Raw genomic sequence first — 27,272 nt, 5'->3', positions numbered from 1 at the left:
GAGCCCGCAAGCGCAGCTGAGGCCTCTCGCCAATCCTTCCCCCACAACCTCCCTCCTAGCCCTTTCCTCCATCCCGCAGGATGGCAGAGAGCATTCCCAGCTGCCCCACGGAGTCCTGGCAGGAAGACTGGACTTCCCAAGAGAGCGGCTCCCTGGGGCAGCCTGACGAGGCGTCCATGGTTGAGCCACTGGAGATCGGTGAGTGAGGGGCCCCTCTTGGTCGGGGCAGGGCTGGGGCCAGCGAGCGCACCCTGCTCGACGCCACCATCACGTATCCACGCACATGGGCAGCGGGGATCCCGCGGGCGGGGGGCATGATTCTGCGTGAATGACAGGGATGCTCAGGGCTGGCAGCTGGCCCCAGCACAGCCTCTCCCAAAGAGGGAGAGAGCAGAGGGGACCCAGCTCCTGCTCCGGGCACAGGCAGCCGGAGGCAGCTGGGCTGGCAGGAGGCAGCCATGCTGTGGGACGGGGACCTTTCCTGCCCACCTGCAAGGGATGTCCTCAGCCGATGGCACTGGGGGCTTTCCCCGCCACGCTGTGCTCCAGCATGGCAGCCCGGCTGCCGGGCACCCTCCAGCCCTGGCACGCACGGGAACACTGGGCCAGGGGAGTGGGCAGGCGGCTGCACGCAGGGCAGATTTCCTTCCTCTGCTCTCTCCTGCCACCGGCCCTTCTCCACACCCTCCCTGCTCTCCTCCTTCCTTAGATGACAGCTGGTTGCCTGTCTACGCAGTGCAACAGGAAACTGTGGACTTCATCCACACCTTTGTCACCAGCCCCCAGCAGGTAACCGTGCCCATTCCACCTGCGGCTCTGCCAGCCTCTGCTGACAGGGGCTCTGCTGCCGGGCTGCTGGAGCTGTGCTGGCTGGGCAGAGCTGCTTCTCCCAGCTCTCCCACACGGCACTGCGCCCCCGGTGCTCCGGTCCCGCTGGCCGCCTGTCCCCCGCCTCACGCTCCCCGTTTCTCTCTCTGTCCCCCGGCTGCCAGGAGGAGGGCCAGCAGATGGTGTTCCTGAACTGCATCTGCGTTCTGTGCAGAACCGCCAAGCGGCACGACTTGTTCCAGGGCCTGGATTTCTTCTGCCACACATACCAGCTGCCAGAGAGCATCTGGGTAAGGGGAAACCCCACGGCTCTGCGGAAGGGCTTTGCCGGCACAGGCACCCTGTGGGGACAGCGCCTGCGCAGGGCGAGGGTCTGCTGGCACTGGGTGCTGCCAGCTGCCAGGGCCCATCCCACTTGTGCTCTGCAGGTGCTGCTGACAGAGGAGCCCAGGGACAAAATGCAAACGGCGGTGCGGCAGAAAGCCATGCGTGCCATCGCCGCATTGAGGTACCTGCCCATCCCTCCTGGGGACCCTGTCCCACAGCTCCGTGTTCACCTGCACGAGGCCTCCAGGCTCCGCTCCCAGCACCAGTGTCCCACTGGCCCCTCTCCCTCTTTGCAGCTCAGTGGAGACGGTGCTGGACGGCAAAGAGACAGGCCTCCTACAAGCCTGCTTCTCCACTGTCTTCTGGCTTCCTCCAGCAGAGGAAATGCACAGCCTGGAAACACGCCTCTACTTCAAGGCAAGTGCTGAGTGAGCTCCAGGAGCCCCCAGTCCCTCGGGGCTGCTCCCTGGCCACCCTGTGCTGCCATATCACCAGAGATCCAAGGCAGGCCAGGCTCTCGGCTTTGCTTTCCCACCCTCAGCCCTTCGTCCCCTTCCCCTGGGCCTGGCCACGTCCAGTGGCGCAGGCTGCTCTGCCTGCAACAGGTTGTCTGTCCCGGGGTCTCTCCCGGGCACCGCGACTCAGCGCAGGAGTCCTCCCTTGGCTCTGGCAGTGGGAGGGACAGCACAATCATGGCCACAGCTCTTTGTCTTCCTTGCAGAACCTGCGTGCCATGGACAAGATGCTGGAGGCATTGGTGCTCAGCGCTCCCGCCTCCAGAGTCAGCGAGGAGCTGCAGAGTATCTTTCAGGTCTGGCACGTGCAAAGAGCGGGGCTGTTCCTCACCCTGCAGGGAAGGGATTGGCCACTCTTGAGTGGACGGTCCGCACCTTTGCTCGAGAGCAGAGGAAGCCGCCATGGACTGTGCGAGTCCAGCTCAGGAGCTGAGCCGCGCTGCTTGTGCTGGAGCGGGTGTCTGCTGCCAGGGCTCACCAGCAGCTTCTCTCCTCTCGCCCCAGATGCTCCTGTTCTTCACGGACTGCGAGAGACCAGAGGTGCGGGAGAGGGCCGTGGAGAGGATTAGGAAGCTGGGCCATTTGCTGGCCAACTGTTCCTCACTGGAGGTAAGGACCAGGCACCTGCCAGTCAGACCCTCTTCCGTGCCCGCACAGCGGTGCAGCCTGCAGCTCCCAGGTGCCCGCAAGGCAAGCCTGGGCACAGGTTTCGGCGCTCCGCCTCCTCTGCGCTGAAGCGGGGGTCTTGCTCCCTCCCTTCCCCACGGGCTTCTCTCCCCAGCCCCCTCTCTGCCAGGAGCCAGCTCTGCTCCCGGGCCAGTGTCGCACGAGAACGGCAAGGAGCGTGGTGCAAGCGCAGGCCCGGCAGCTCTCCCTGCGTGGGGCTGCCGCCCAGCTAGCTGCTTTGGGAGCTGGGGCCTGTGGGGCCCTGCAAAGCTCTGACGCGCCTGCACCCAGCTCTGAGCACACTCTTGGCTTCCGGGCTCTCACCTCAGCAATTCTGCTCTTCTGCCTCCCTTGCCCAGGCTGCTCAAGATGAGGACAGATGTGCCTTCTACGGAGACATCCAGATCCCAGTCCTTGGACAGCTGCTGGGACACCTCCTCCTGCTTTCCTGCCAGGAAGGAAAGACCAGCCGTCTCGCTTTGGACGCTCTTTGTTCCCTCCTCGTGTTCAAGCGTCAGCAACAATGTAAGAGAAGCTGTGGCAGCAGCATCCCTGCGCACACTGACATCACCCGAGACGTCTGCTTCTCTTCCTGGCCATTGCCACGGACTGCTCTTGCGCTTGCTGGAGGCACCACCACGTCACCAGCACTGCCTCTCCTCTGCTCCCGACCCACACGCTCTCTCCCACGCTGCTCATCGTCCCGTGGAGCTGAGCTGCTCCTTCAGCCAGGAGGCAGCCCCAATTCACGTCTTCCCCGTCTCTCCTGAAGAGCTCACAGCCCTGCCTCGCAACACGCCCGCCACGCGAGCCGCCCCTCCTGTCATGGCACCATTATTCCAACCATGCTTTAACTGTGGGACTGCCTGCAGAGCTCTAGGTCCTTGGAGTTTCCCAGGCCAGGAGCCTTCGCATAGGTACACTGGAGGCAGGTCAACCTTCAGTTTACACCGCTATCCAGCACCTCCTCCGCGACTGTGGATCATAACCTGTCTCCTCAGCCATTCCTAGTTCCAAGCTCTTTTCCGGATTTGGGAAGCTTGCTGCCTAAGCTGCTGTGTCTTGCCGACTCTTCTGCCTTTGCCCTGCTCTTTAGGCACGACACTGCCAGAGGATCGTGCACAGCTCCAAGGGGACTGGGAAGCTGAGATCACCTCCTTGCGCTCTTCGCCCGACGCCAGGCACATTACCAAGGTAGTGAGCTTCCCCCTTGCTGGAACACTTCTCCGTGGCATCAGGACGGCACTCGTGTGAGCAAAGGCACCCAGACTGGAGGTGGCATGTCTTCACTCCCTGCCTCCCGCCCACAGGCCTTTGGAAAATACCTCCAGCCCGAAGAGAGGGCAGACATCGTCCTCACAATCATTGAGGCCATGAGAGACTACAGCACCTTTGACAGGGAGCTGGCCGGCAGCATGATGGATGTGGTTACGGGAGACCCTGACTTCTGGCTGACGGATGTAAGTGGCCGCTGGCTGGATTGCCCTGCCCTTGAGCCCTGTCAGGCCTTCTTGCTCCCTCCCTCCCTCCCTCCCAAACCCAGCTCTCTCGGGCACCAGAAGGCACCTGAAGGCAGCAGAGAGGGATGGGAAGGGCAGCTGAGGAAATGGCTGCAGCCCAGTGGCAGCACCATCCTCACCTGCGTCCCCTCCAGGTGCCAAAGATCCTGAGCTGCATCCACAGAAACCTGACAGGCATCAGCACGGCACCAGCCCGGCAGAGCGTGGAGTCGCTGCTCCTCCTGATGGCTAACAGGGACCCTGGGGAGGCAGTCAGGACCATGCTGGAGATGCGAGGAGACAGGTGCTGGCCCTGACAAGCCCCCTGAGGGCTTGTTCCCTGTGTGGAGAGGGGCCCGGGGACTCTCTGGCTGACAGCCCCACCGGGAACACCACCACCTCAGCCCTCTCCTGCTGCCCGGGGCGTCCCAACCCAGGGGCAGGGTCTGCGTCCCACCCGGCTGTCCCAGGCCGTGCTGCTGTGGCCGAGGCAGCCCGGCTGACAGAGCGCTCTGGCTTGCAGCACTGCCCGGGCCATGTGGGAGCTCATGTTCTCCACACCCCAGACGCTGGATAACATCTTGAAGGAGCTGTTCCTCCAACTCCAGCACGCCCAGAACAGCCTCTTTGACACTTCCTCAGAGCAAACCTGCCTCCTTTGCTTGGCTGTGAGTTACCAGAAAAAGCCTTGGTGCCCTTTGTCCTCACCTGACGCTGGGAACCAGGAGCTGCACGCTGTGGGGAGCCTCAGCGGCTCTGCCGGCCGCTGACTTTCTGCCGGGGTTCTTTCAGCTGCTGGCCTCCGATGACTTGGAAGGCCAGGACTTGCAGACAATGCACAAAGCCTGGAGGTTTCTGAGGCATTCCAGCCTGGAGATGATCTCACTGGTGCTCACAGGCGTCATCACATTGTCGGAGAGAGCTGACATGGTGAGCAGGGCGTCATCAAGGGGAGCCATGTTGGCAGCCGGGGGCTGGGGCAGGGGTGAGGCGGTGGTTGGCCTTGGCTGGCAGTCAGGCGGTGGGGTGACTGCTCCAAAGGCCCTCCCTGCTGCGGTGGGGCCTGGTGGCAGCCTGGGGAACTTTCCAGGCACGGACCTTGTCACAGGAATGCTGACTCTCTTTTTCACACAGGCAAGAAGAATTCAGGTCATCCTGCCAGACATGCTGGAGGTTCTGCAGGATGCCTATGAAGATATCAAGAGGAAGGCCCTGGTGGTCTTCCAAAATGTGATGGGTCAGCTGAAGAAGGAGGAGGCCAGCCGCATCGCTTTGCAGCTGGCGGAGAAGCTCCTGCCCCTCTTTGACCACGTAAGGCTGATGCGGGAGCCTGAGCCCCAGAGAGGGGCACGGGGCAATGACAGCTGCCCTGCAGCCCAGCCCTGGGGGCAGCACTCCAAGCAGGGTCTCCTTCTCCTTTCTGCCCCCGGCTCTTGTGGGATGGCTTCTGGGTTCTGCAGCCCAGCCCAGCTTCTCCCTCACAGCTGCCCCCAGAGCCCCCACGGCTCCCCGATCTGTGCTGCCGGGCAGGACACCACATGTTGTCCGCAGACACCGCGGCAAAGGGGCTGAGGCTGAGCCAGCGGTGCATGCCGTGGAGGTATTGCCCAGGACCTCCTCCTGAGCCCGGCTGCGGGGAGCTCTTCCCTAGCATGGCTGGTGCAGCTGCTGGGGAACGCTGGGTGGCTGGGGGGAGCACTTGGAGGCACAGCCACTGCCTGAGGGAACTCTCTTGAGAGGCCTTTCACGGGCCAGGGGCCATTCAGCCGCAGCTGCAGGTTTGGCGCACAATTCCAGCGTGCAGAAGCCGACCCCAAAGCATCTCCCCTCACATCAGCCATGCTAACGCTTCTCCTCACCGTGGGCAGAGCGCTCGTGTTGCTGAAGTGCTACTGTGCTTCTCCCTCCCAGGAGTTCATGCCGCTGAGAGAGCTCTCCATCAGCCTCTTTGGAAAGCTCATGCAGATTGTGCTGAGGAAGAACAGGAGACAGATGAAGACGACAGCACGAATGGGCCTGCTCCCACTCTTCTTTCACATGCGTGACCAAGTGCAGAGCGTGGCCAAGGTACAGATTTCCAAGCTACGCAGAGATGAGATCCCCAGGTGTTTGAGCCAGGGCACGGCCCAGCTTCCTAAGGGCGGGATCAGCCCAGGAACAAAGCCAAGGGGAGGGGGACAGCAGGTCTCCTTCCCCAGGCCGTGGTGCCATCTCGCAGCTTCTGCTGCTCTGCAGGTCTCCAGGGAAGCCCTCCTTGCTGCAGCAGAGCTGCTCAAGTGGCAGGAGCTCAGACAGCTGCTGCAGACCCAGCAGACGTGGAGGATTGGAGAGTGCTTGGTGAGCACAACCCCCAAGCCCCTGGGCCCAGGCTGCACGAGGGCTGCCCCCCGCGTCTGGGCTGCGGGCTCTGCAGCTGTGCGTCGCCTGCCTGGCTCCAGCCCGGAGTCCACAGCCTGCAGCCACATCCTTGATCCCTGTCCTGAAGAGCAGAGCCCCCAGGGGCTCTTCTCCGGGCTCCTCTCCCCTCCCTGCAAAACGCGGGATGGAGGGGTCTCAGCAATGCTTGGGGGTGCGGGAGGAGGCACTGCTGTGGCCGAGTGGGGAGGGGCCGTGACATGCCCGTACCCTTGCGCTCTCTGCAGCTGGCGCGGGACAGGAGCAGGGCTGAAGACTACTGTCGTCAGAGCCTGCCGTACCTGAAGGACACTCAGGCCAGCTTGCGGGAGACGGCCGTCAGGTTCTTGGGTGAGCCACTGCCCCCGGGGTGCCTCTTTTGGCAGCCTGGCCCCAGTCCCTGCTGCTGCACTGGCAGCAAGGAGCAGCCCTGTGTCTGCCAGAGCCCCGGCGGCCCCGTGCAGCCCCTTGGCCTCCCTCTCCCAGCCCTGCCCACGCAGGTGGGCTTGGTGGCTGCCTTGCTCGCTCCAGGCCCCCTTGGGTAGTGGTCTTCCCTGGGGTCAGCCCTGACGAGGGGGAGGAGGCCGTGCAGCCCAGCTGGCAGGGCTGGGGACTGTGCTGCGGGGAGCACGCTGGGGAGCGGGAGCTCTGACGAAGCTCTGTGCCTAGGGCTTGCCGCTCGCACCCTGAGGGACCAAAGCCGGGAGAAGGTGTCGGAGATCTGCAGGGGTGAGTAGAGAGCACGGTCTGGAGGGGATGCCTGGGGGTCTCTGCAGACGCAGGGGTTCATCTCAGCTCTGTGTCTCTCTATCACAGCCCTTCACACCTTGAAGAATGACAGTGAAATCTCCGTCTTTTCCCTGGCAACTCAGACCATCCTCATCCTGAGCTCCCAAAGCGTGCAGCAAACATCAGGACGCGCCCCGCAAGTGCTCTGCTGCTGGCGCTGCTAAGCCGGGCAGCGCTGCCTCTTTCTCAGAAGGCAAACCAAACTTCTGAATAAAACTGGAAGAAGAGCACAAACCCACGGTGTCCTTCCGATGCGTAGCGCCCTGAGCGTGCTGAGCAGACAGCGTCAGGCTGGGCATAATGAAATGAAATTGTAGTTGATATCCCTCAGAAGAACTCCAAAAGCTTTAAAAAGATAGGTAACCGTCACACAGGCTCTTTCTTTAGATTCCCCAGTTCACCGCTTTCAACCAGGAGATCACGTGTACCTGAAAACTTGTGACTCAGAACCTCTTCAACAAGAATGGAAAGAACCATATCAGGTGCTTCTAGGAACACCTACAGCCCTTAAATTTGAAGGTATTGATTCTTGGATTCATTATCCGAGAGTCAAGGAAGCACCGTCTCCAGAACAGAAACAATGGATTTCTAAAGAAACAGGACCTTGAGAGTTAACACTCTCTCATTGTTAATAAATTATACAAAATCATATCAGAACACACAATCTATTAAAGGCATTTTAGAAGTAGTGCTAATGATACCTTTTGTTTTACCGATCACAGAGATTAGTTCGAAGTAGAGGAGAATTCTTAAAAATGAGCGTAAATAAGTCTCAAAGGGAGGGAAATGTTACATGACATAGGATGATTCAGCAATATAATTGGAGAACAGTATGATTTTTGAAAATGACAGAAATATTAGGCAGTTTGCGCTACCTATGTCACTGCAGTCACATAGGCTGGACTTGCTATGTAATGTCTTAACCCTTAGGGAGAACTCGTAGTTTTGGGATTGTCAGGAAAAGTTATTATTCTGTCTGTTAAAAGTTAGCCAGGCATATGTGGGGGGATTAAGAGGGATGGTAGAACAAAGGCAGGCCTGGAGGATGGAGCAAAACTCATGACTATGTATCAATATTCTGGGAATTGCTGCTGATTCCGTGTGAAGTTACTGAACATATTCCGTTTGGATTTGTAGACACAGGTGCACGCTAGGTGGAAGGATCCCCCACGCATCCGGCGCCGCAATAAAGAATGCCTGTTTCTTACTGCTACAGTGGTGTGAAGGAGTTTGATTGCCGAGTGTGGTGACAGACCTTATCCACCTCTTTCCCATCCTGTCTCCAGTTCTCTCCACTTGTCCTCAACCAGGCAGCCCCGGCCCCCACACCCAGCCAGCTCGCGCAGAGCAGAGGCCTGAAGGTGCCTGAGCGTGGTCACGCTGGGCAGCGGCTGCAGGGCACGGCTCGAGCAGTCAGAGAAGGGGCAGAGAGGGGCTGTTCCAGGTTCCCTAGGGCTGTGTGGGGGTTCCTTGGGCTGCCTCCGTGGAACAGGCACGCCGAGGCAACAGCACCAGGACGACAGCGCCTGGCACAGCCTGCGGACCAACATGGCGGCACGGCCTGTGGACCAACGTGGCGGCACAGCGGGGCTCTGTCAGAAGAGGACAGCTCCCAGCTTCCCCTTCCGACCCAGGGGGCTGCCAGGAAGGGCTGGAATGCAAGGCTACAGCTGCCAGCGTGCCCAGCAGTGCGGCCCTTAGAGCCGTATCCTGCTGGGTCCGTCCTCCCCCCTTCAGCCCAAAGCCCCCACTGAGGCCGCAGCCACCCTGCCACACCGGCCCAGGCCTCCTCCGCCCCGGCGCTACCACACAGCCACCCCCGGGGCAGCGCCAGGGCTCTGGGCTGCAACGAAGGCCCCAGGAGGGGTCCTGGGTGGGCCCGTGCTGGAAGAGATGTTCAGAGCCAGGGAAAGGCTCTGACTGTAAGAGGCTGGTCTCCATCACGATCACAAGCCAGACGGAGAAGCAAGCCAGTGAGACCGGAATCTCCATGTCTGGGAGCTTCCCAGTCCTCAAAGGGCAAACTCAGTGGAAGACGTTTCATTTTCCTTTTCCCCTTTTCTGCAGGAGCTCTTCCTCTTTGGCGAGGGGGAGAGAAGAGTGAAGCGACAAAAACCAGGCTGCAGTGAATCTTCCAGCTTTAATGTCGTCGAGGGGGAGAGGCAGGGCTCTGCAGTGCGCCAAAAGCAAAGGGATGTTGTGGGGGCACGCCGCCCCTGTTCGTGTCTGAACATGGGGCTCTGGGACGCCGCGGAGGGCAACAGGGAGGTCCTAGGGGATGTGAGGGAAAACGGTGGACTGGGGGCACCCTGAGAGCACCCAGGTGCCCGAGGGCTGAGCCGGCCCACTGCACCCCATAGAACACTGCCCCTCCCGGCCCGGGCAGCGTGTCACAGTGAGACCCTTTGTGACCTCCCCATTCTGACACCCCACCCCACTGCATACGGTCAGCGCGGCTGTGCCCCCAGCCCTCAGTGTCCGGCAGGACAGCGACAGGACAGGCCAGGAGCGCGTGGAGCTAGCGAGGAGCCCGCAAGCGCAGCTGAGGCCTCTCGCCAATCCTTCCCCCACAACCCCCCTCCTAGCCCTTTCCTCCATCCCGCAGGATGGCAGAGAGCATTCCCAGCTGCCCCACGGAGTCCTGGCAGGAAGACTGGACTTCCCAAGAGAGCGGCTCCCTGGGGCAGCCTGACGAGGTGTCCATGGTTGAGCCACTGGAGATCGGTGAGTGAGGGGCCCCTCTTGGTCGGGGCAGGGCTGGGGCCAGCGAGCGCACCCTGCTCGACGCCACCATCACGTATCCACGCACATGGGCAGCGGGGATCCCGCGGGCGGGGGGCATGATTCTGCGTGAATGACAGGGATGCTCAGGGCTGGCAGCTGGCCCCAGCACAGCCTCTCCCAAAGAGGGAGAGAGCAGAGGGGACCCAGCTCCTGCTCCGGGCACAGGCAGCCGGAGGCAGCTGGGCTGGCAGGAGGCAGCCATGCTGTGGGACGGGGACCTTTCCTGCCCACCTGCAAGGGATGTCCTCAGCCGATGGCACTGGGGGCTTTCCCCGCCACGCTGTGCTCCAGCATGGCAGCCCGGCTGCCGGGCACCCTCCAGCCCTGGCACGCACGGGAACACTGGGCCAGGGGAGTGGGCAGGCGGCTGCACACAGGGCAGATTTCCTTCCTCTGCTCTCTCCTGCCACCGGCCCTTCTCCACACCCTCCCTGCTCTCCTCCTTCCTTAGGTGACAGCTGGTTGCCTGTCTACGCAGTGCAACAGGAAACTGTGGATTTCATCCACGCCTTTGTCACCAGCCCCCAGCAGGTAACTGTGCCCATTTCACCTGCGGCTCTGCCAGCCTCTGCTGACAGGGGCTCTGCTGCCGGGCTGCTGGAGCTGTGCTGGCTGGGCAGAGCTGCTTCTCCCAGCTCTCCCACACGGCACTGCGCCCCCGGTGCTCCGGTCCCGCTGGCCGCCTGTCCCCTGCCTCACGCTCCCCGTTTCTCTCTCTGTCCCCCGGCTGCCAGGAGGAGGGCCAGCAGATGGTGTTCCTGAACTGCATCTGCGTTCTGTGCAGAACCGCCAAGCGGCACGACTTGTTCCAGGGCCTGGATTTCTTCTGCCACACATACCAGCTGCCAGAGAACATCTGGGTAAGGGGAAACCCCACGGCTCTGCGGAAGGGCTTTGCCGGCACAGGCACCCTGTGGGGACAGCGCCTGCGCAGGGCGAGGGTCTGCTGGCACTGGGTGCTGCCAGCTGCCAGGGCCCATCCCACTTGTGCTCTGCAGGTGCTGCTGACAGAGGAGCCCAGGGACAAAATGCAAACGGCGGTGCGGCAGAAAGCCATGCGTGCCATCGCCGCATTGAGGTACCTGCCCATTCCTCCTGGGGACCCTGTCCCACAGCTCCGTGTTCACCTGCACGAGGCCTCCAGGCTCCGCTCCCAGCACCAGTGTCCCACTGGCCCCTCTCCCTCTTTGCAGCTCAGTGGAGTCGGTGCTGGACGGCAAAGAGATAGGCCTCCTACAAGCCTGCTTCTCCACTGTCTTCTGGCTTCCTCCAGCAGAGGAAATGCACAGCCTGGAAACACGCCTCTACTTCAAGGCAAGTGCTGAGTGAGCTCCAGGAGCCCCCAGTCCCTCGGGGCTGCTCCCTGGCCACCCTGTGCTGCCATATCACCAGAGATCCAAGGCAGGCCAGGCTCTCGGCTTTGCTTTCCCACCCTCAGCCCTTCGTCCCCTTCCCCTGGGCCTGGCCACGTCCAGTGGCGCAGGCTGCTCTGCCTGCAACAGGTTGTCTGTCCCGGGGTCTCTCCCGGGCACCGCGACTCAGCGCAGGAGTCCTCCCTTGGCTCTGGCAGTGGGAGGGACAGCACAATCATGGCCACAGCTCTTTGTCTTCTTTGCAGAACCTGAGTGCCATGGACAAGATGCTGGAGGCATTGGTGCTCAGCGCTCCCGCCTCCAGAGTCAGCGAGGAGCTGCAGAGTATCTTTCAGGTCTGGCACGTGCAAAGAGCGGGGCTGTTCCTCACCCTGCAGGGAAGGGATTGGCCACTCTTGAGTGGACGGTCCGCACCTTTGCTCGAGAGCAGAGGAAGCCGCCATGGACTGTGCGAGTCCAGCTCAGGAGCTGAGCCGCGCTGCTTGTGCTGGAGTGGGTGTCTGCTGCCAGGGCTCACCAGCAGCTTCTCTCCTCTCGCCCCAGATGCTCCTGTTCTTCACGGACTGCGAGAGACCAGAGGTGCGGGAGAGGGCCGTGGAGAGGATTAGGAAGCTGGGCCATTTGCTGGCCAACTGTTCCTCACTGGAGGTAAGGACCAGGCACCTGCCAGTCAGACCCTCTTCCGTGCCCGCACAGCGGTGCAGCCTGCAGCTCCCAGGTGCCCGCAAGGCAAGCCTGGGCACAGGTTTCAGCGCTCCGCCTCCTCTGCGCTGAAGCGGGGGTCTTGCTCCCTCCCTTCCCCACGGGCTTCTCTCCCCAGCCCCCTCTCTGCCAGGAGCCAGCTCTGCTCCCGGGCCAGTGTCGTACGAGAACGGCAAGGAGCGTGGTGCAAGCGCAGGCCCGGCAGCTCTCCCTGCGTGGGGCTGCCGCCCAGCTAGCTGCTTTGGGAGCTGGGGCCCGTGGGGCCCTGCAAAGCTCTGACGCGCCTGCACCCAGCTCTGAGCACACTCTTGGCTTCCGGGCTCTGACCTCAGCAATTCTGCTCTTCTGCCTCCCTTGCCCAGGCTGCTCAAGATGAGGACAGATGTGCCTTCTACGGAGACATCCAGATCCCAGTCCTCGGACAGCTGCTGGGACACCTCCTCCTACTTTCCTGCCAGGGAGGAAAGACCAGCTGTCCCGCTTTGGACGCTCTTTGTTCCCTCCTCGTGTTCAAGCGTCAGCAACAATGTAAGAGAAGCTGTGGCAGCAGCATCCCTGCGCAGACTGACATCACCCGAGACATCTGCTTCTCTTCCTGGCCATTGCCACGGACTGCTCTTGCGCTTGCTGGAGGCACCACCACGTCACCAGCACTGCCTCTCCTCTGCTCCCGACCCACACGCTCTCTCCCACACTGCTCATTGTCCCGTGGAGCTGAGCTGCTCCTTCAGCCAGGAGGCAGCCCCAATCCACGTCTTCCCCATCTCTCCTGAAGAGCTCACAGCCCTGCCTCGCAACGCGCCCGCCACGCGAGCCGCCCCTCCTGTCATGGCACCATTATTCCAACCATGCTTTAACTGTGGGACTGCCTGCAGAGCTCTAGGTCCTTGGAGTTTCCCAGGCCAGGAGCCTTCGCATAGGTACACTGGAGGCAGGTCAACCTTCAGTTTACACCGCTATCCAGCACCTCCTCCGCGACTGTGGATCATAACCTGTCTCCTCAGCCATTCCTAGTTCCACGCTCTTTTCCGGATTTGGGAAGCTTGCTGCCTAAGCTGCTGTGTCTTGCCGACTCTTCTGTCTTTGCCCTGCTCTTTAGGCACGACACTGCCAGAGGATCGTGCACAGCTCCAAGAGGACTGGGAAGCTGAGATCACCTCCTTGCGCTCTTCGCCCGACGCCAGGCACATTACCAAGGTAGTGAGCTTCCCCCTTGCTGGAACACTTCTCCGTGGCATCAGGACGGCACTCGTGTGAGCAAAGGCACCCAGACTGGAGGTGGCACGTCTTCACTCCCTGCCTCCCGCCCACAGGCCTTTGGAAAATACCTCCAGCCCGAAGAGAGGGCAGACATCGTCCTCACAATCATTGAGGCCATGAGAGACTACAGCACCTTTGACAGGGAGCTGGCCGGCAGCATGATGGATGTGGTTACGGGAGACCCTGACTTCTGGCTGACGGATGTAAGTGGCCGCTGGCTGGATTGCCCTGCCCTTGAGCCCTGTCAGGCCTTCTTGCTCCCTCCCTCCCTCCCTCCCAAACCCAGCTGTCTCAGGCACCAGAAGGCACCTGAAGGCAGCAGAGAGGGATGGGAAGGGTAGCTGAGGAAATGGCTGCAGCCCAGTGGCAGCACCATCCTCACCTGCGTCCCCTCCAGGTGCCAAAGATCCTGAGCTGCATCCACAGAAACCTGACAGGCATCAGCACGGCACCAGCCCGGCAGAGCGTGGAGTCGCTGCTCCTCCTGATGGCTAACAGGGACCCTGGGGAGGCAGTCAGGACCATGCTGGAGATGCGAGGAGACAGGTGCTGGCCCTGACAAGCCCCCTGAGGGCTTGTTCCCTGTGGGGAGAGGGGCCCGGGGACTCTCTGGCTGACAGCCCCACCGGGAACACCACCACCTCAGCCCTCTCCTGCTGCCTGGGGCGTCCCAACCCAGGGGCAGGGTCTGCGTCCCGCCCGCCTGTCGCAGGCCGTGCTGCTGTGGCCGAGGCAGCCCGGCTGACAGAGCGCTCTGGCTTGCAGCACTGCCCGGGCCATGTGGGAGCTCATGTTCTCCACACCCCAGACGCTGGATAACATCTTGAAGGAGCTGTTCCTCCAACTCCAGCACGCCCAGAACAGCCTCTTTGACACTTCCTCAGAGCAAACCTGCCTCCTTTGCTTGGCTGTGAGTTACCAGAAAAAGCCTTGGTGCCCTTTGTCCTCACCTGACGCTGGGAACCAGGAGCTGCACGCTGTGGGGAGCCTCAGCGGCTCTGCCGGCCGCTGACTTTCTGCTGGGGTTCTTTCAGCTGCTGGCCTCCGATGACTTGGAAGGCCAGGACTTGCAGACAATGCACAAAGCCTGGAGGTTTCTGAGGCATTCCAGCCTGGAGATGATCTCACTGGTGCTCACAGGCGTCATCACATTGTCGGAGAGAGCTGACATGGTGAGCAGGGCGTCATCAAGGGGAGCCATGTTGGCAGCCGGGGGCTGGGGCAGGGGGTGAGGCGGTGGTTGGCCTTGGCTGGCAGTCAGGCGGTGGGGTGACTGCTCCAAAGGCCCTCCCTGCCGCGGTGGGGCCTGGTGGCAGCCTGGGGAACTTTCCAGGCACGGACCTTGTCACAGGAATGCTGACTCTCTTTTTCACACAGGCAAGAAGAATTCAGGTCATCCTGCCAGACATGCTGGAGGTTCTGCAGGATGCCTATGAAGATATCAAGAGGAAGGCCCTGGTGGTCTTCCAAAATGTGATGGGTCAGCTGAAGAAGGAGGAGGCCAGCCGCATCGCTTTGCAGCTGGCGGAGAAGCTCCTGCCCCTCTTTGACCACGTAAGGCTGATGCGGGAGCCTGAGCCCCAGAGAGGGGCACGGGGCAATGACAGCTGCCCTGCAGCCCAGCCCTGCGGGCAGCACTCCAAGCAGGGTCTCCTTCTCCTTTCTGCCCCCGGCTCTTGTGGGATGGCTTCTGGGTTCTGCAGCCCAGCCCAGCTTCTCCCTCACAGCTGCCCCCAGAGCCCCCACGGCTCCCCGAGCTGCGCTGCCGGGCAGGACACCACATGTTGTCCGCAGACACCGCGGCAAAGGGGCTGAGGCTGAGGCAGCGGTGCATGCCGCGGAGGTATTGCCCAGGACCTCCTCCTGAGCCCGGCTGCGGGGACCTCTTCCCTAGCATGGCTGGTGCAGCTGCTGGGGAACGCTGGGTGGCTGGGGGGAGCACTTGGAGGCACAGCCGCTGCCTGAGGGAACTCTCTTGAGAGGCCTTTCACGGGCCAGGGGCCATTCAGCCGCAGCTGCAGGTTTGGCGCACAATTCCAGCGTGCAGAAGCCGACCCCAAAGCATCTCCCCTCACATCAGCCATGCTAACGCTTCTCCTCACCGTGGGCAGAGCGCTCGTGTTGCTGAAGTGCTACTGTGCTTCTCCCTCCCAGGAGTTCATGCCGCTGAGAGAGCTCTCCATCAGCCTCTTTGGAAAGCTCATGCAGATTGTGCTGAGGAAGAACAGGAGACAGATGAAGACGACAGCACGAATGGGCCTGCTCCCACTCTTCTTTCACATGCGTGACCAAGTGCAGAGCGTGGCCAAGGTACAGATTTCCAAGCTACGCAGAGATGAGATCCCCAGGTGTTTGAGCCAGGGCACGGCCCAGCTTCCTAAGGGCGGGATCAGCCCAGGAACAAAGCCAAGGGGAGGGGGACAGCAGGTCTCCTTCCCCAGGCCGTGGTGCCATCTCGCAGCTTCTGCTGCTCTGCAGGTCTCCAGGGAAGCCCTCCTTGCTGCAGCAGAGCTGCTCAAGTGGCAGGAGCTCAGACAGCTGCTGCAGACCCAGCAGACGTGGAGGATTGGAGAGTGCTTGGTGAGCACAACCCCCAAGCCCCTGCGCCCAGGCTGCACGAGGGCTGCCCCCCGCGTCTGGGCTGCGGGCTCTGCAGCTGTGCGTCGCCTGCCTGGCTCCAGCCCGGAGTCCACAGCCTGCAGCCACATCCTTGATCCCTGTCCTGAAGAGCAGAGGCCCCAGGGGCTCTTCTCCGGGCTCCTCTCCCCTCCCTGCAAAACGCAGGATGGAGGGGTCTCAGCAATGCTTGGGGGTGCGGGAGGAGGCACTGCTGTGGCCGAGTGGGGAGGGGCCGTGACATGCCCGTACCCTTGCGCTCTCTGCAGCTGGCGCGGGACAGGAGCAGGGCTGAAGACTACTGTCGTCAGAGCCTGCCGTACCTGAAGGACACTCAGGCCAGCTTGCGGGAGACGGCCGTCAGGTTCTTGGGTGAGCCACTGCCCCCGGGGTGCCTCTTTTGGCAGCCTGGCCCCAGTCCCTGCTGCTGCACTGGCAGCAAGGAGCAGCCCTGTGTCTGCCAGAGCCCCGGCGGCCCCGTGCAGCCCCTTGGCCTCCCTCTCCCAGCCCTGCCCACGCAGGTGGGCTTGGTGGCTGCCTTGCTCGCTCCAGGCCCCCTTGGGTAGTGGTCTTCCCTGGGGTCAGCCCTGACGAGGGGGAGGAGGCCGTGCAGCCCAGCTGGCAGGGCTGGGGACTGTGCTGCGGGGAGCACGCTGAGGAGCGGGAGCTCTGACGAAGCTCTGTGCCTAGGGCTTGCCGCTCGCACCCTGAGGGACCAAAGCCGGGAGAAGGTGTCGGAGATCTGCAGGGGTGAGTAGAGAGCACGGTCTGGAGGGGATGCCTGGGGGTCTCTGCAGACGCAGGGGTTCATCTCAGCTCTGTCTCTCTCTGTTGCAGCCCTTCACACCTTGAAGAATGACAGTGAAATCTCCGTCTTTTCCCTGGCAACTCAGACCATCCTCATCCTGAGCTCCCAAAGCGTGCAGCAAACATCAGGACGCACCCCGCAATTGCTCTGCTGCTGGCGCTGCTAAGCCGGGCAGCGCTGCCTCTTTCTCAGAAGGCAAACCAAACTTCTGAATAAAACTGGAAGAAGAGCACAAACCCACGGTGTCCTTCCGATGCGTAGCGCCCTGAGCGTGCTGAGCAGACAGCGTCAGGCTGGGCATAATGAAATGAAATTGTAGTTGATATCCCTCAGAAGAACTCCAAATGCTTTATAAAGATAGGTAACCGTCACACAGGCTCTTTCTTTAGATTCCCCAGTTCACCGCTTTCAACCAGGAGATCACGTGTACCTGAAAACTTGTGACTCAGAACCTCTTCAACAAGAATGGAAAGAACCATATCAGGTGCTTCTAGGAACACCTACAGCCCTTAGATTTGAAGGTATTGATTCTTGGATTCATTATCCGAGAGTCAAGGAAGCACCGTCTCCAGAACAGAAACAATGGATTTCTAAAGAAACAGGACCTTGAGAGTTAACACTCTCTCATTGTTAATAAATCATACAAAATCATATCAGAACACAGAATCTATTAAAGGCATTTTAGAAGTAGTGCTAATGATACCTTTTGTTTTACCGATCACAGAGATTAGTTCTAAGTAGAGGAGAATTCTTAAAAATGAGCGTAAATAAGTCTCAAAGGGAGGGAAATGTTACATGACATAGGATGATTCAGCAATGTAATTGGAGAACAGCATGATTTTTGAAAATGACAGAAATATTAGGCAGTTTGCGCTACCTATGTCACTGCAGTCACATAGGCTGGACTTGCTATGTAATGTCTTAACCCTTAGGGAGAACTCGTAGTTTTGGGATTGTCAGGAAAAGTTATTATTCTGTCTGTTAAAAGTTAGCCAGGCATATGTGGGGGGATTAAGAGGGATGGTAGAACAAAGGCAGGCCTGGAGGATGGAGCAAAACTCATGACTATGTATCAATATTCTGGGAATTGCTGCTGATTCCGTGTGAAGTTACTGAACATATTCCGTTTGGATTTGTAGACACAGGTGCACGCTAGGTGGAAGGATCCCCCACGCATCCGACGCCGCAATAAAGAATGCCTGTTTCTTACTGCTACAGTGGTGTGAAGGAGTTTGATTCCCGAGTGTGGTGACAGACCTTATCCACCTCTTTCCCATCCCGTCCCCAGTTCTCTCCACTTGTCCTCAACCAGGCAGCCCCGGCCCCCACACCCAGCCAGCTCGCGCAGAGCAGAGGCCTGAAGGTGCCTGAGCGTGGTCACGCTGGGCAGCGGCTGCAGGGCACGGCTCCAGCAGTCAGAGAAGGGGCAGAGAGGGGCTGTTCCAGGTTCCCTAGGGCTGTGTGGGGGTTCCTTGGGCTGCCTCCGTGGAACAGGCACGCCGAGGCAACAGCACCAGGACGACAGCGCCTGGCACGGCCTGCGGACCAACATGGCGGCACGGCCTGTGGACCAACGTGGCGGCACAGCGGGGCTCTGTCAGAAGAGGACCGCTCCCAGCTTCCCCTTCCGACCCAGGGGGCTGCCAGGAAGGGCTGGAATGCAAGGCTACAGCTGCCAGCGTGCCCAGCAGTGCGGCCCTTAGAGCCGTATCCTGCTGGGTCCGTCCTCCCCCCTTCAGCCCAAAGCCCCCACTGAGGCCGCAGCCACCCTGCCACACCGGCCCAGGCCTCCTCCGCCCCGGCGCTACCACACAGCCACCCCCGGGGCAGCGCCAGGGCTCTGGGCTGCAACGAAGGCCCCAGGAGGGGTCCTGGGTGGGCCCGTGCTGGAAGAGATGTTCAGAGCCAGGGAAAGGCTCTGACTGTAAGAGGCTGGTCTCCATCACGATCACAAGCCAGACGGAGAAGCAAGCCAGTGAGACCGGAATCTCCATGTCTGGGAGCTTCCCAGTCCTCAAAGGGCAAACTCAGTGGAAGACGTTTCATTTTCCTTTTCCCCTTTTCTGCAGGAGCTCTTCCTCTTTGGCGAGGGGGAGAGAAGAGTGAAGCGACAAAAACCAGGCTGCAGTGAATCTTCCAGCTTTAATGTCGTCGAGGGGGAGAGGCAGGGCTCTGCAGTGCGCCAAAAGCAAAGGGATGTTGTGGGGGCACGCCGCCCCTGTTCATGTCTGAACATGGGGCTCTGGGACGCCGCGGAGGGCAACAGGGAGGTCCTAGGGGATGTGAGGGAAAACGGTGGACTGGGGGCACCCTGAGAGCACCCAGGTGCCCGAGGGCTGAGCCGGCCCACTGCACCCCATAGAACACTGCCCCTCCCGGCCCGGGCAGCGTGTCACAGTGAGACCCTTTGTGACCTCCCCATTCTGACACCCCACCCCACTGCATACGGTCAGCGCGGCTGTGCCCCCAGCCCTCAGTGTCCGGCAGGACAGCGACAGGACAGGCCAGGAGCCCGTGGAGCTAGCGAGGAGCCCGCAAGCGCAGCTGAGGCCTCTCGCCAATCCTTCCCCCACAACCTCCCTCCTAGCCCTTTCCTCCATCCCGCAGGATGGCAGAGAGCATTCCCAGCTGCCCCACGGAGTCCTGGCAGGAAGACTGGACTTCCCAAGAGAGCGGCTCCCTGGGGCAGCCTGACGAGGCGTCCATGGTTGAGCCACTGGAGATCGGTGAGTGAGGGGCCCCTCTTGGTCGGGGCAGGGCTGGGGCCAGCGAGCGCACCCTGCTCGACGCCACCATCACGTATCCACGCACATGGGCAGCGGGGATCCCGCGGGCGGGGGGCATGATTCTGCGTGAATGACAGGGATGCTCAGGGCTGGCAGCTGGCCCCAGCACAGCCTCTCCCAAAGAGGGAGAGAGCAGAGGGGACCCAGCTCCTGCTCCGGGCACAGGCAGCCGGAGGCAGCTGGGCTGGCAGGAGGCAGCCATGCTGTGGGACGGGGACCTTTCCTGCCCACCTGCAAGGGATGTCCTCAGCCGATGGCACTGGGGGCTTTCCCCGCCACGCTGTGCTCCAGCATGGCAGCCCGGCTGCCGGGCACCCTCCAGCCCTGGCACGCACGGGAACACTGGGCCAGGGGAGTGGGCAGGCGGCTGCACACAGGGCAGATTTCCTTCCTCTGCTCTCTCTCCTGCCACCGGCCCTTCTCCACACCCTCCCTGCTCTCCTCCTTCCTTAGATGACAGCTGGTTGCCTGTCTACGCAGTGGAACAGGAAACTGTGGACTTCATCCACGCCTTTGTCACCAGCCCCCAGCAGGTAACCGTGCCCATTTCACCTGCGGCTCTGCCAGCCTCTGCTGACAGGGGCTCTGCTGCCGGGCTGCTGGAGCTGTGCTGGCTGGGCAGAGCTGCTTCTCCCAGCTCTCCCACACGGCACTGCGCCCCCGGTGCTCCGGTCCCGCTGGCCGCCTGTCCCCCGCCTCACGCTCCCCGTTTCTCTCTCTGTCCCCCGGCTGCCAGGAGGAGGGCCAGCAGATGGTGTTCCTGAACTGCATCTGCGTTCTGTGCAGAACCGCCAAGCGGCACGACCTGTTCCAGGGCCTGGATTTCTTCTGCCACACATACCAGCTGCCAGAGAACATCTGGGTAAGGGGAAACCCCACGGCTCTGCAGAAGGGCTTTGCCGGCACAGGCACCCTGTGGGGACAGCGCCTGCGCAGGGCGAGGGTCTGCTGGCACTGGGTGCTGCCAGCTGCCAGGGCCCATCCCACTTGTGCTCTGCAGGTGCTGCTGACAGAGGAGCCCAGGGACAAAATGCAAACGGCGGTGCGGCAGAAAGCCATGCGTGCCATCGCCGCATTGAGGTACCTGCCCATCCCTCCTGGGGACCCTGTCCCACAGCTCCGTGTTCACCTGCACGAGGCCTCCAGGCTCCGCTCCCAGCACCAGTGTCCCACTGGCCCCTCTCCCTCTTTGCAGCTCAGTGGAGTCGGTGCTGGACGGCAAAGAGACAGGCCTCCTACAAGCCTGCTTCTCCACTGTCTTCTGGCTTCCTCCAGCAGAGGAAATGCACAGCCTGGAAACACGCCTCTACTTCAAGGCAAGTGCTGAGTGAGCTCCAGGAGCCCCCAGTCCCTCGGGGCTGCTCCCTGGCCACCCTGTGCTGCCATATCACCAGAGATCCAAGGCAGGCCAGGCTCTCGGCTTTGCTTTCCCACCCTCAGCCCTTCGTCCCCTTCCCCTGGGCCTGGCCACGTCCAGTGGCGCAGGCTGCTCTGCCTGCAACAGGTTGTCTGTCCCGGGGTCTCTCCCGGGCACCGCGACTCAGCGCAGGAGTCCTCCCTTGGCTCTGGCAGTGGGAGGGACAGCACAATCATGGCCACAGCTCTTTGTCTTCCTTGCAGAACCTGCGTGCCATGGACAAGATGCTGGAGGCATTGGTGCTCAGCGCTCCCGCCTCCAGAGTCAGCGAGGAGCTGCAGAGTATCTTTCAGGTCTGGCACGTGCAAAGAGCGGGGCTGTTCCTCACCCTGCAGGGAAGGGATTGGCCACTCTTGAGTGGACGGTCCGCACCTTTGCTCGAGAGCAGAGGAAGCCGCCATGGACTGTGCGAGTCCAGCTCAGGAGCTGAGCCGCGCTGCTTGTGCTGGAGCGGGTGTCTGCTGCCAGGGCTCACCAGCAGCTTCTCTCCTCTCGCCCCAGATGCTCCTGTTCTTCACGGACTGCGAGAGACCAGAGGTGCGGGAGAGGGCCGTGGAGAGGATTAGGAAGCTGGGCCATTTGCTGGCCAACTGTTCCTCACTGGAGGTAAGGACCAGGCACCTGCCAGTCAGACCCTCTTCCGTGCCCGCACAGCGGTGCAGCCTGCAGCTCCCAGGTGCCCGCAAGGCAAGTCTGGGCACAGGTTTTGGCGCTCCGCCTCCTCTGCGCTGAAGCGGGGGTCTTGCTCCCTCCCTTCCCCACGGGCTTCTCTCCCCAGCCCCCTCTCTGCCAGGAGCCAGCTCTGCCCCCGGGCCAGTGTCGTACGAGAACGCCCAAGGAGCTTGGTGCAAGCGCAGGCCCGGCAGCTCTCCCTGCGTGGGGCTGCCGCCCAGCTAGCTGCTTTGGGAGCTGGGGCCCGTGGGGCCCTGCAAAGCTCTGACGCGCCTGCACCCAGCTCTGAGCACACTCTTGGCTTCCGGGCTCTCACCTCAGCAATTCTGCTCTTCTGCCTCCCTTGCCCAGGCTGCTCAAGATGAGGACAGATGTGCCTCCTACGGAGACATCCAGATCCCAGTCCTCGGACAGCTGCTGGGACACCTCCTCCTACTTTCCTGCCAGGGAGGAAAGACCAGCTGTCCCGCTTTGGACGCTCTTTGTTCCCTCCTCGTGTTCAAGCGTCAGCAACAATGTAAGAGAAGCCGTGGCAGCAGCATCCCTGCGCAGACTGACATCACCCGAGACATCTGCTTCTCTTCCTGGCCATTGCCACGGACTGCTCTTGCGCTTGCTGGAGGCACCACCACGTCACCAGCACTGCCTCTCCTCTGCTCCCGACCCACACGCTCTCCCCCACACTGCTCATCGTCCCGTGGAGCTGAGCTGCTCCTTCAGCCAGGAGGCAGCCCCAATCCACGTCTTCCCCATCTCTCCTGAAGAGCTCACAGCCCTGCCTCGCAACGCGCCCGCCACGCGAGCCGCCCCTCCTGTCATGGCACCATTATTCCAACCACGCTTTAACTGTGGGACTGCCTGCAGAGCTCTAGGTCCTTGGAGTTTCCCAGGCCAGGAGCCTTCGCATAGGTACACTGGAGGCAGGTCAACCTTCAGTTTACACCGCTATCCAGCACCTCCTCCGCGACTGTGGATCATAACCTGTCTCCTCAGCCATTCCTAGTTCCACGCTCTTTTCCGGATTTGGGAAGCTTGCTGCCTAAGCTGCTGTGTCTTGCCGACTCTTCTGCCTTTGCCCTGCTCTTTAGGCACGACACTGCCAGAGGATCGTGCACAGCTCCAAGGGGACTGGGAAGCTGAGATCACCTCCTTGCGCTCTTCGCCCGACGCCAGGCACATTACCAAGGTAGTGAGCTTCCCCCTTGCTGGAACACTTCTCCGTGGCATCAGGACGGCACTCGTGTGAGCAAAGGCACCCAGACTGGAGGTGGCATGTCTTCACTCCCTGCCTCCCGCCCACAGGCCTTTGGAAAATACCTCCAGCCCGAAGAGAGGGCAGACATCGTCCTCACAATCATTGAGGCCATGAGAGACTACAGCACCTTTGACAGGGAGCTGGCCGGCAGCATGATGGATGTGGTTACGGGAGACCCTGACTTCTGGCTGACGGATGTAAGTGGCCGCTGGCTGGATTGCCCTGCCCTTGAGCCCTGTCAGGCCTTCTTGCTCCCTCCCTCCCTCACTCCCAAACCCAGCTCTCTCGGGCACCAGAAGGCACCTGAAGGCAGCAGAGAGGGATGGGAAGGGCAGCTGAGGAAATGGCTGCAGCCCAGTGGCAGCACCATCCTCACCTGCGTCCCCTCCAGGTGCCAAAGATCCTGAGCTGCATCCACAGAAACCTGACAGGCATCAGCACGGCACCAGCCCGGCAGAGCGTGGAGTCGCTGCTCCTCCTGATGGCTAACAGGGACCCTGGGGAGGCAGTCAGGACCATGCTGGAGATGCGAGGAGACAGGTGCTGGCCCTGACAAGCCCCCTGAGGGCTTGTTCCCTGTGGGGAGAGGGGCCCGGGGACTCTCTGGCTGACAGCCCCACCGGGAACACCACCACCTCAGCCCTCTCCTGCTGCCCGGGGCGTCCCAACCCAGGGGCAGGGTCTGCGTCCCGCCCGGCTGTCCCAGGCCGTGCTGCCGTGGCCGAGGCAGCCCGGCTGACAGAGCGCTCTGGCTTGCAGCACTGCCCGGGCCATGTGGGAGCTCATGTTCTCCACACCCCAGACGCTGGATAACATCTTGAAGGAGCTGTTCCTCCAACTCCAGCACGCCCAGAACAGCCTCTTTGACACTTCCTCAGAGCAAACCTGCCTCCTTTGCTTGGCTGTGAGTTACCAGAAAAAGCCTTGGTGCCCTTTGTCCTCACCTGACGCTGGGAACCAGGAGCTGCACGCTGTGGGGAGCCTCAGCGGCTCTGCCGGCCGCTGACTTTCTGCCGGGGTTCTTTCAGCTGCTGGCCTCCGATGACTTGGAAGGCCAGGACTTGCAGACAATGCACAAAGCCTGGAGGTTTCTGAGGCATTCCAGCCTGGAGATGATCTCACTGGTGCTCACAGGCGTCATCACATTGTCGGAGAGAGCTGACATGGTGAGCAGGGCGTCATCAAGGGGAGCCATGTTGGCAGCCGGGGGCTGGGGCAGGGGGTGAGGCGGTGGTTGGCCTTGGCTGGCAGTCAGGCGGTGGGGTGACTGCTCCAAAGGCCCTCCCTGCCGCGGTGGGGCCTGGTGGCAGCCTGGGGAACTTTCCAGGCATGGACCTTGTCACAGGAATGGTGACTCTCTTTTTCACACAGGCAAGAAGAATTCAGGTCATCCTGCCAGACATGCTGGAGGTTCTGCAGGATGCCTATGAAGATATCAAGAGGAAGGCCCTGGTGGTCTTCCAAAATGTGATGGGTCAGCTGAAGAAGGAGGAGGCCAGCCGCATCGCTTTGCAGCTGGCGGAGAAGCTCCTGCCCCTCTTTGACCACGTAAGGCTGATGCGGGAGCCTGAGCCCCAGAGAGGGGCACGGGGCAATGACAGCTGCCCTGCAGCCCAGCCCTGCGGGCAGCACTCCAAGCAGGGTCTCCTTCTCCTTTCTGCCCCCGGCTCTTGTGGGATGGCTTCTGGGTTCTGCAGCCCAGCCCAGCTTCTCCCTCACAGCTGCCCCCAGAGCCCCCACGGCTCCCCGAGCTGCGCTGCCGGGCAGGACACCACATGTTGTCCGCAGACACCGCGGCAAAGGGGCTGAGGCTGAGGCAGCGGTGCATGCCGCGGAGGTATTGCCCAGGACCTCCTCCTGAGCCCGGCTGCGGGGAGCTCTTCCCTAGCATGGCTGGTGCAGCTGCTGGGGAACGCTGGGTGGCTGGGGGGAGCACTTGGAGGCACAGCCGCTGCCTGAGGGAACTCTCTTGAGAGGCCTTTCACGGGCCAGGGGCCATTCAGCCGCAGCTGCAGGTTTGGCTCACAATTCCAGCGTGCAGAAGCCGACCCCAAAGCATCTCCCCTCACCTCAGCCATGCTAACGCTTCTCCTCACCGTGGGCAGACCGCTCGTGTTGCTGAAGTGCTACTGTGCTTCTCCCTCCCAGGAGTTCATGCCGCTGAGAGAGCTCTCCATCAGCCTCTTTGGAAAGCTCATGCAGATTGTGCTGAGGAAGAACAGGAGACAGATGAAGACGACAGCACGAATGGGCCTGCTCCCACTCTTCTTTCACATGCGTGACCAAGTGCAGAGCGTGGCCAAGGTACAGATTTCCAAGCTACGCAGAGATGAGATCCCCAGGTGTTTGAGCCAGGGCGCGGCCCAGCTTCCTAAGGGCGGGATCAGCCCAGGAACAAAGCCAAGGGGAGGGGGACAGCAGGTCTCCTTCCCCAGGCCGTGGTGCCATCTCGCAGCTTCTGCTGCTCTGCAGGTCTCCAGGGAAGCCCTCCTTGCTGCAGCAGAGCTGCTCAAGTGGCAGGAGCTCAGACAGCTGCTGCAGACCCAGCAGACGTGGAGGATTGGAGAGTGCTTGGTGAGCACAACCCCCAAGCCCCTGGGCCCAGGCCGGACGAGGGCTGCCCCCCGCGTCTGGGCTGCGGGCTCTGCAGCTGTGCGTCGCCTGCCTGGCTCCAGCCCGGAGTCCACAGCCTGCAGCCACATCCTTGATCCCTGTCCTGAAGAGCAGAGGCCCCAGGGGCTCTTCTCCGGGCTCCTCTCCCCTCCCTGCAAAACGCGGGATGGAGGGGTCTCAGCAATGCTTGGGGGTGCGGGAGGAGGCACTGCTGTGGCCGAGTGGGGAGGGGCCGTGACATGCCCGTACCCTTGCGCTCTCTGCAGCTGGCGCGGGACAGGAGCAGGGCTGAAGACTACTGTCGTCAGAGCCTGCCGTACCTGAAGGACACTCAGGCCAGCTTGCGGGAGACGGCCGTCAGGTTCTTGGGTGAGCCACTGCCCCCGGGGTGCCTCTTTTGGCAGCCTGGCCCCAGTCCCTGCTGCTGCACTGGCAGCAAGGAGCAGCCCTGCGTCTGCCAGAGCCCCGGCGGCCCCGTGCAGCCCCTTGGCCTCCCTCTCCCAGCCCTGCCCACGCAGGTGGGCTTGGTGGCTGCCTTGCTCGCTCCAGGCCCCCTTGGGTAGTGGTCTTCCCTGGGGTCAGCCCTGACGAGGGGGAGGAGGCCGTGCAGCCCAGCTGGCAGGGCTGGGGACTGTGCTGCGGGGAGCACGCTGGGGAGCGGGAGCTCTGACGAAGCTCTGTGCCTAGGGCTTGCCGCTCGCACCCTGAGGGACCAAAGCCGGGAGAAGGTGTCGGAGATCTGCAGGGGTGAGTAGAGAGCACGGTCTGGAGGGGATGCCTGGGGGTCTCTGCAGACGCAGGGGTTCATCTCAGCTCTGTCTCTCTCTGTGGCAGCCCTTCACACCTTGAAGAATGACAGTGAAATCTCCGTCTTTTCCCTGGCAACTCAGACCATCCTCATCCTGAGCTCCCAAAGCGTGCAGCAAACATCAGGACGCACCCCGCAAGTGCTCTGCTGCTGGCGCTGCTAAGCCAGGCAGTGCTGCCTCTTTCTCAGAAGGCAAACCAAACTTCTGAATAAAACTGGAAGAAGCAGCCCAAACCCACGGTGTCCTTCCGATGCGTAGCGCCCTGAGCGTGCTGAGCAGACAGCGTCATTCCTGGCCTCTCCCGCTGCCTGCAGCACAGCTTCCCTCTGAGCACACCCTGGCCCCAGGCTTGGTTTCCAAGTTTATCCCTTGCTGACATTTTCCGCTGATGAAGCTGTGTTTGTTCATCCACTGGGGAGGCCTTTTCCTTAGCGAGACAGAGGGCAAAGTGGAAATGGCAGCCCCAAACATGAGGATTGCCCGGAGAGCTGCCCGATGCCCAGGATTTCCAGCAGCCCATGGCAGCACGGCACCCACTGACCCAGGGTTTCCTTGCAGCCAAGCCCCAGCTGCTGTGCTGGACAACAAAACCCTTCTCCTCCCCATGGGCAGAGCGCTAGTGTTGCTGAAGTGCTACTGTGTTTCTCGCCACCACAGTTCTGGGGCTGAGAGACTCCATTATCCCTGGAGACAGGAGGGAGAGTGTGATGTCCTGGTGTGGGACAGGGAAAGTGAGTTTCTTTTCTTCATCCTGTAAGCTGTCAGCAGTCCTGCCTCTGATGTGTGTATGTGTGTGTGCGCTTTTATTTCTACACAAATTGCTCTAATTAGGAGGAAGGGTTCTTGTATTTTTATGTGCTAAGCCACTTGATCTATTACTTTAATAAAATGACAAACAAGTGAACTCTGAAATCGACTGCTATCTGCTCCAGTACAATCCAGTATCACCTATAAAACCTAGTGCTTAGAGTAACCACTCCATTGGGTAAGTACTTGTGCTATGGGAGTGTGTTGATCATTGTGAACATCTGTAGCTGTTCCTGTTTTAAAGCTATGGGTTTGATCCATATGACTCCGTATCAACCTTCTTTTTATTATCTACCAAGAGCAGATGTACGTGTGCATATGCAAAAGAAAAAAGACCATATTGCTGTGTCTG

General features: G+C 61.3%; 3 protein-coding genes across 3 annotated transcripts; all 3 read left to right on the top strand.

The window, feature by feature from the left end:
* Positions 1 to 3,691: 3,691 nt before the first annotated feature.
* On the top strand, positions 3,692 to 7,182 carry LOC147601423 (maestro heat-like repeat-containing protein family member 7). Its single transcript, XM_086744653.1, has 10 exons — positions 3,692 to 3,796; positions 3,991 to 4,139; positions 4,359 to 4,503; positions 4,628 to 4,765; positions 4,970 to 5,146; positions 5,747 to 5,902; positions 6,071 to 6,172; positions 6,478 to 6,580; positions 6,899 to 6,958; positions 7,046 to 7,182. Exons 1-10 carry the CDS (start codon positions 3,710 to 3,712, stop codon positions 7,180 to 7,182), a joined length of 1,254 nt encoding a protein of 417 aa, XP_086600779.1. The 5' UTR covers positions 3,692 to 3,709.
* A 2,442-nt stretch (positions 7,183 to 9,624) lies between these two features.
* Positions 9,625 to 16,727, top strand: LOC147601422 (maestro heat-like repeat-containing protein family member 7). Its single transcript, XM_086744652.1, has 19 exons — positions 9,625 to 9,742; positions 10,254 to 10,333; positions 10,537 to 10,662; positions 10,801 to 10,880; positions 10,996 to 11,116; positions 11,421 to 11,510; positions 11,719 to 11,823; positions 12,210 to 12,405; positions 12,977 to 13,074; positions 13,191 to 13,340; positions 13,535 to 13,683; positions 13,903 to 14,047; positions 14,172 to 14,309; positions 14,515 to 14,691; positions 15,292 to 15,447; positions 15,616 to 15,717; positions 16,023 to 16,125; positions 16,444 to 16,503; positions 16,591 to 16,727. The coding sequence occupies exons 1-19, from the start codon at positions 9,625 to 9,627 to the stop codon at positions 16,725 to 16,727; spliced, it is 2,331 nt and encodes a 776-aa protein (XP_086600778.1).
* A 7,043-nt stretch (positions 16,728 to 23,770) lies between these two features.
* Positions 23,771 to 26,275, top strand: LOC147601421 (maestro heat-like repeat-containing protein family member 7). Its single transcript, XM_086744650.1, has 7 exons — positions 23,771 to 23,857; positions 24,063 to 24,239; positions 24,840 to 24,995; positions 25,164 to 25,265; positions 25,571 to 25,673; positions 25,992 to 26,051; positions 26,139 to 26,275. The coding sequence occupies exons 1-7, from the start codon at positions 23,804 to 23,806 to the stop codon at positions 26,273 to 26,275; spliced, it is 789 nt and encodes a 262-aa protein (XP_086600776.1). The 5' UTR covers positions 23,771 to 23,803.
* The last annotated feature ends 997 nt before the right edge of the window (positions 26,276 to 27,272 follow it).

Source organism: Chlamydotis macqueenii, chromosome 3 (genome assembly GCF_036417535.1).
Source record: "Chlamydotis macqueenii isolate bChlMac1 chromosome 3, bChlMac1.mat, whole genome shotgun sequence".
In the NCBI taxonomy this organism is placed as follows: domain Eukaryota; kingdom Metazoa; phylum Chordata; class Aves; order Otidiformes; family Otididae; genus Chlamydotis; species Chlamydotis macqueenii.
Note: the sequence above shows the minus strand (reverse complement) of the source record. Positions and strands in the feature narration are given on the sequence as shown.

Excerpts from the sequence above, each read along its gene's own strand:
- LOC147601423 (XM_086744653.1), top strand. The coding sequence starts at position 3,710 with ATGAGAGACTACAGCACCTTTGACAGGGAGCTGGCCGGCAGCATGATG. Across the intron at positions 3,797-3,990 it reads CTGACTTCTGGCTGACGGAT|GTGCCAAAGATCCTGAGCTG; the intron begins GTAAGTGGCCGC and ends CGTCCCCTCCAG. Across the intron at positions 6,959-7,045 it reads GGTGTCGGAGATCTGCAGGG|CCCTTCACACCTTGAAGAAT; the intron begins GTGAGTAGAGAG and ends TCTCTATCACAG.
- LOC147601421 (XM_086744650.1), top strand. The coding sequence starts at position 23,804 with ATGATCTCACTGGTGCTCACAGGCGTCATCACATTGTCGGAGAGAGCT. Across the intron at positions 24,996-25,163 it reads AAGTGCAGAGCGTGGCCAAG|GTCTCCAGGGAAGCCCTCCT; the intron begins GTACAGATTTCC and ends GCTGCTCTGCAG. Across the intron at positions 26,052-26,138 it reads GGTGTCGGAGATCTGCAGGG|CCCTTCACACCTTGAAGAAT; the intron begins GTGAGTAGAGAG and ends TCTCTGTGGCAG.
- LOC147601422 (XM_086744652.1), top strand. The coding sequence starts at position 9,625 with ATGGCAGAGAGCATTCCCAGCTGCCCCACGGAGTCCTGGCAGGAAGAC. Across the intron at positions 11,824-12,209 it reads CCAACTGTTCCTCACTGGAG|CAATTCTGCTCTTCTGCCTC; the intron begins GTAAGGACCAGG and ends CTCTGACCTCAG. Across the intron at positions 16,504-16,590 it reads GGTGTCGGAGATCTGCAGGG|CCCTTCACACCTTGAAGAAT; the intron begins GTGAGTAGAGAG and ends TCTCTGTTGCAG.